We start from the raw sequence: 6,075 nt of genomic DNA, 5'->3' as shown, positions 1-6,075 counted from the left end.
GAGAGGAGAGGAGAGGAGAGGAGAGATCAGTAATATTGAAGTGTGACGATTAGGGTATAATCAGAGCCTTAGAGAATTTAAAGATCAAGAAATAGGAAGGTCTTCAGTTCTGGCTTTCTTTTGATGACCAGAGAGAAAAGGATGTGATGGCACTGGTTCATAGTTGAAAAAATAAAACAGATAAAGGCAGCATGCCAGCTACATTGCCCTTGTATACAGCCCTGCTTCCACTACCACAGCCAGGCATGCTAACAATTTCCTTTGCTCACTAGCACAGTAGCAGATGATGAAGGCAACACTACCGAAGGAACAAGTGTCTCTCCTGCTCAGTGTTACTTGTCTGTTAGTGCAGCATGTGGGAAGACACTGGGTCACTCACTCCTGCAGGTACCTTGCAAACATTGGGCCTATACCCTGTCAGTTTCCAGCTGAATTTCAGCAGTGCCACAAAGATAGCTTCCTCCAGATACCTGCTGGTTTCCAATCAGCTCTAAGATTTTGATTTATTTGACTGTGAATTCTGAAATACACAAATGTCCTACTATTTTACAACAATAGTAAAGGTACTTACTTCTATGCATCCAATCAAATGTTCAAGAAGGACTTCATTTAAAAAGCTACTTTTTATTACACTGGTTGTTTACTCAATGTATCTACTTAATGGCTGTCCAATGCTTCTATAAGGCTCCCAATAGAGAGGACGGATGAAGTAGAACAACTTTCCTTAGTAAGTTATCTTGATACTCTGAGTATCAAGACAACTCATGGAGCTGTTATTGAATGGGGTCATGCTGAACTTGATACCAAGCAGTTTGTAAAAGGATCTTACCTGTTTATGTTTTGGGGGAGGTTTTTTCTCAAGTAACTTTTTATCTCCATACTTCTTATATGTTAAAGGCACTCCGTATTTAGCAGCGGGCTTTGTGATTTTCTGAGCAGGGACAAAAGAACTGACACCTTGTCCTGATGCTGGTCTTTTACCTACATGAAAAGACAAGCAATTCTTTTCTAATAATTCTTTACATTGAACCTTTAGTGCCAAAGTCTTCAAGAATGGTACTTTTTCATTTTCATTTTAACAAATACCAAATTTTTTTTTTTTAAAAAAGAGTATTCTAAGCTAATGCTTTCGGGAAGGTAGCTCCATAGGCAAGCTCTTGCTTCACAGGCATGAAGACTGAGTTGGATCCTTAGCACACATATAAAACTGCCAGCAGTGATGGTGTGACATTATAGTCTCATTAGTAGGGAAGCAGAGAACAGCAGAGCCCTAGGGCATGCTGGCCAGCCGGTATAACCTAATGGTTAGCTCTACAACAAGGAAGGATATTTCTGAGGATGATCCCTAAAGTTGTTCTTTGGCATACACATAGGTTCACTATGTACCTGTACCTGCACCCTTTCACATACATAAGCATTCTCTCTCCTCTCTCTCTCTCTCTCTCTCTCTCTCTCTCTCTCTCTCTCTCTCTCTCACACACACACACACACACACACACACACACACCTCTGTGAGGCATAGTAGCAATTATCTGTGAATATATTAAAAAATCGAGTTCTCTGGATAAATTGTACAGTAGAATATATATGTGTGTGCATGTGTGTATATATACATATATATATATATATATATATATATATATATATATATATATATATATATATGTGTGTGTGTGTGTGTGTGTGTGTGTGTAAAACATATCCTATGAAGCTGTCACAAGAACTGAATAACCTAAGACCCCCCACCTCAAAGTTCCAGAAAATAAACTTCAATTTTAAAAACTGCAAGTCAAATAGTCTGTACCCCCATCCCTACTCCAAATCCTTTCTTGCCTCCTGTTTTCCGCCTCTGTAAAGTTCCCCCGGGTTAGGCTCCCCCACAGCCTAAGGAGCTACTTTCTTTCTTTTCCAGCCCACTCTGTAACTCAGGAGTTTTAGTATGTACTAATATAATTTAAATCAATCTCTTCCAAAAAGTATTCCTTTTTACAAGGAGAAAGAAAAAAATTAAATGGTAGTTCACAATGAAAAGCTAATATTAAATTCATCTTCAAAGAAAAATTTATTAGAAAATGTTCACTATATTATTCTGTGTTTAAAACTGTTTATAATATAGTCTTATTCAAACTCATTGAGCATGTTATGACAAGAAAATATATCAAAACATGAAAGTACTTATTAAAATTGGAATAATGTTTCTTCTAAAAAATTCTTTATAAGCACACATTAGTCACACAATGTAGTCAACTTTTATGAAACTGTGCTGGCCAGTTTTATGCCACCTTGACACAAGCTAGAGTGATTTTTGGGAAAGGGAATCTCAACTGAAAAAACTGTTCCCACAAGACTGGGCTGTGGGTAAGCAATGTGTCCATACATGTACCGTCTCACACATGAGTACACACACCCACACCTCTATGGGGCATAGTAGCAGCTATCTGTGAATATATCAAAAAAAATGAGTTCTCTAGATATAGTAGAAGAATGGCCAATCAAATGGTCAAAATTGAAATAAAACTTACCTTTAGTAAAATAGTTGACCTCTCAATAATTTACTTTTAAAAATTTAGAATATAAAATATTTCTTAAAGAAAAATGTTTTATATAATGATTTACACCTTAGTGAGACATATTTTAGACAATGTTCTCAAAATTCAACTAAGCTTTGATAAAGATTTAAGTTAGATTTCATCTAAATAAGACAGCAAATAAAACTTTGTTAATAATAATTATTGTATATACTATATAAGAAATTTAATATTTAGATTAAATTTATTCTAAAACCATTCCAATTTGTTTTCTTTATCTATTTGTAGCATATCTAGTCTTGAGTATTACAAACAGAGGAAAAGTTTCATGTGAAATGTAATTTACCTGGGAGAGGCTGTGGTCCAAACTTTGAAAATGTTTTTAGACAAAATTCTTCTGCAATAAGCTTAGATTAAAAGAGAAGAAAATGTTAGAAAAGATATCTCTTCTGAGTGTGGTGATGCACACCTTTAGCAGCAGAACTCTGAAGGAAGAGCAGGTAGAGCTCTATGAGTTCGAGGCCAGCCTAGTATATTGAATTCCAGAACAACCAGTGCTATATAGTTAGACCCTGCCTTGAAAAAAATAAAAACAACAAAACCCAAAAACAACAACAACAACAACAAAATAAATAAATTAAAAATGAAGTACAAAGCTAAACAAAGAATTCTCAACAGAGACATCTTGAATGGCCAAGAAACACTTAAAGAAATGTTCAAAGTCCTTAGTCATCAGAGAAATGCAAATCAAAATAACTCTGAGATTCCACCTTACACCAGCCAGAATGGCTATGATATAAGGTGGGGGTGGGGGGGAGAGTATAGGGGACTTTTGGGATAGCATTTGTGTAAATGAAGAAAATATCTAATAAAATAAATTAAAACAAAACAAAACAAAATGATAGCAATGCTGTCAAGGATGTAGAACAAGGGGAGCACTCTTCCATTGCTAGTGGGAGTGAAAACTTGTACAACTTTTGAAATCAATTTGGCTATTTCTCAGAAAACTAAGAAGACTTCTACCTCAAGACCCAGCTATACCATCCCTGGTCATATACCCAAAAGATGCCCCACTTTACCACGGGGACACTTGGTCAACTATGTCCATAGCAGCTTTATTTGTAATAGCCAGCAACTAGAAACAACCTAGATGTCCCTCAATTAAAGAATGGATAAAGAAAATGTGGTACATATACATAATTATCAGCTATTTAAAACAAATTATGAATTTTGCAGGCAAATGGATGAAACTTGAGGATATCATCCTGAGTGAGGTAAACCAGACCCAAATGGACATGCATGGTATGTACTCACTTATGAGTGGACATTAGCCATAAACTACAGGTACCATGCCATACTCCACAGAAACTAAGACGCTAACCAAGAAGGAAGGCCCAATTGGGGATGCTTGAATCTCACTTAGAAGGGAGAATAAAATAGTCATAGGAGGCAGAGGGAAGGAGGGAACTGGCTGGGAGAGGGGATGGGGGTGTTTCAGATCAGGTGTGGGGAAGGACAGAAGAGTGGGGGTGGGGAGGAAGGGAGCATCTCAAGGACATGCCAGAGACCTGAGAAAGGGGAGGCACCCAAGAATCAATGGGGGCGACCTTAGCTGTTATTCAAAGCATGGGATGTAGAACTTGAAGAGGCCATCCCCTGTCGCAAGGTAAGAACCAGAGTGGAGCAATAGGAACATCGACCCATCCACAAAACTTTCAACTCAAAAATCTATCCTGTCTACAAGACATGTAGGAACAGGAGATAGGGCAGAGACTGGGAGAACGGCCAAGCAAAAAGTGGCTCAACTAGAGACCCATCCCATGAACAAGCACCAATCCCTGACACTACTAGTGATACGCTTATGCTTGCAGCCAGGAGTCTAGCAAAGCTGTCCCCTGAGAGACTCTACCCAGGAGCTGACTCAGAGGGATGCAGAGACCCACAAACAGTGGATGGAGCTTGGGGACTCCTATGGAACAGGTGGGGAAAGGACTGAGGGCCTTCCAAGGGGATAGGAACTCCACAGGAAGACCAACAGAGTCAGCTTAACCTGGACCCTTGGGGGCTCTTAGAGACTAAGCCACAAACTGAAGAGCATGCACGGGCTGGACCTAGGCCTCCCCGCACATATGTAGTAGATATGCAGCTTGGTCTTCGTGTGGGGCCTGAACAAATGGAGTGGGGGGCTGTCCCAAAAGCTGTTGCCTTTTGTTGGACATGTTCTTCTAGCTGGGCTGCCTTGTCTAGCCTCAGTAGGAGAGGATGCATCTAGCCTTGTAGAGACTTGATGTGCCAGGGTAGGGAGATACCTGGGGGCGGGGGTGCTGTAGGGGGGCCTCCACCACCTCAGAGGAGAAAGGGGGGATGAGGAAAGGACTGTGGGAGGGGGAAACTGAGAGGGAGGAGGAATTGTGGGAGAGAGTGACTAGGGATGAGGGCAGTAATTGATATATAAAGTGAGTAAATTAAAAAAAGAAATTTTAAAAAGATAGTTCATAACAATAATTTAAAAATCAATAAATAAAATAAATGAAATCTGTTTCCTAAACAAAGAAAAAAAGCTACCCATCAGTCACAATGTATTTCTCTTCAATCACAAATGTCGCTAAATTGATAAAAATCCAGTAATGCAGCCAGCAAACTCTTCTCTTGCTAACTGCTTACCCCCGCTAACCTTACTGATGCATTTTTATTACTTCTCCAGTCTTCCATTCTCAAACTAGACTAATACACAGCACATGTTACTTGCCTTTTTCGTATCTTAGCAACTTAACAAAAACTTCATCTGTGGAGGGACCGCTGAGTTCTATATGCAGCCACAGTCTCATTTATATCAAAAGTGTTCAATATCACTTCAAAAGATGCTCTCTTGGAAATGCCATTTAAGTTTACTGTGAATCAACTTAACAAATGACATGAGTGACACTCATCTGCAAACATGTCACTGGATAGTACACATAAATTTTCTGGCTCTGCCTCAGTCACTGAGGCTGAGAAGGTAGTGAATGAACCCAGCAAATTCCTCTAGGAGACTGTGTGTTCTGTATTTGAGAATTAGGGCTGCAGAAGACAAACATGAGCAGAAGTCTGGTTCAAAGACAATTCAGGGTACATATGTGAGAACAAGTTCTCTTCTGAACACAGGCATTTTTTCCCGTTTTTTAGAAAAACAGAGGCACCTGTTCTGTGTCCTGACTCAAGGGCTCCACATGCTCGGGGAACTACTCGACCAATAACCTGCATCCTGGGTGCTCTTCACAGCCTGCCAACCCTACTTTTGAGATACGGACTCCATAAATTGGCTAGGCTTGCCTTAAACAAGATCTTTCTTGCCTCAAGACCTCCCAAGCAGCTGAGATTATAGGATTTTTGTAGTATCCTAGGCCTGGTCAATGGGTATTTTATGATCTCCAATTTGCCCTCAATATGAGTGGATCTTCACTTGGGAGGCAGAGGCAGGTGGATTTCTGAGTTCGAGGCCAGCCTGGTCTACAGAGTGAGATCCAGGACAGCCAGGGCTACACAGAGAAACCCTGTCTCGAAAAAC

The 6,075-nt window shown here is 39.8% G+C and overlaps 1 protein-coding gene across 4 annotated transcripts in view; it reads right to left on the bottom strand.

The window, feature by feature from the left end:
* Positions 1-6,075, bottom strand: part of Nek1 (NIMA related kinase 1) — a 132,909-nt gene that overhangs the window by 92,854 nt on the left and 33,980 nt on the right. For all 4 annotated transcript variants that reach the window (XM_021218780.2, XM_029531854.1, XM_029531855.1 and 1 more), the window contains exons 10-11: positions 2,875-2,935; positions 830-981 (exon numbers count right to left, since the gene is read on the bottom strand). In XM_021218780.2, coding sequence (XP_021074439.1) covers positions 830-981; positions 2,875-2,935 — 213 coding nt within the window. The remainder of the gene's footprint in view (positions 1-829; positions 982-2,874; positions 2,936-6,075) is intronic.

The sequence above is a fragment of the Mus pahari genome, chromosome 19, assembly GCF_900095145.1.
Source record: "Mus pahari chromosome 19, PAHARI_EIJ_v1.1, whole genome shotgun sequence".
Taxonomy (NCBI): Eukaryota; Metazoa; Chordata; class Mammalia; order Rodentia; family Muridae; genus Mus; species Mus pahari.
The sequence above is the reverse complement of the archived record's forward strand: the minus strand, read 5'-3'. Positions and strand labels throughout refer to the sequence as shown.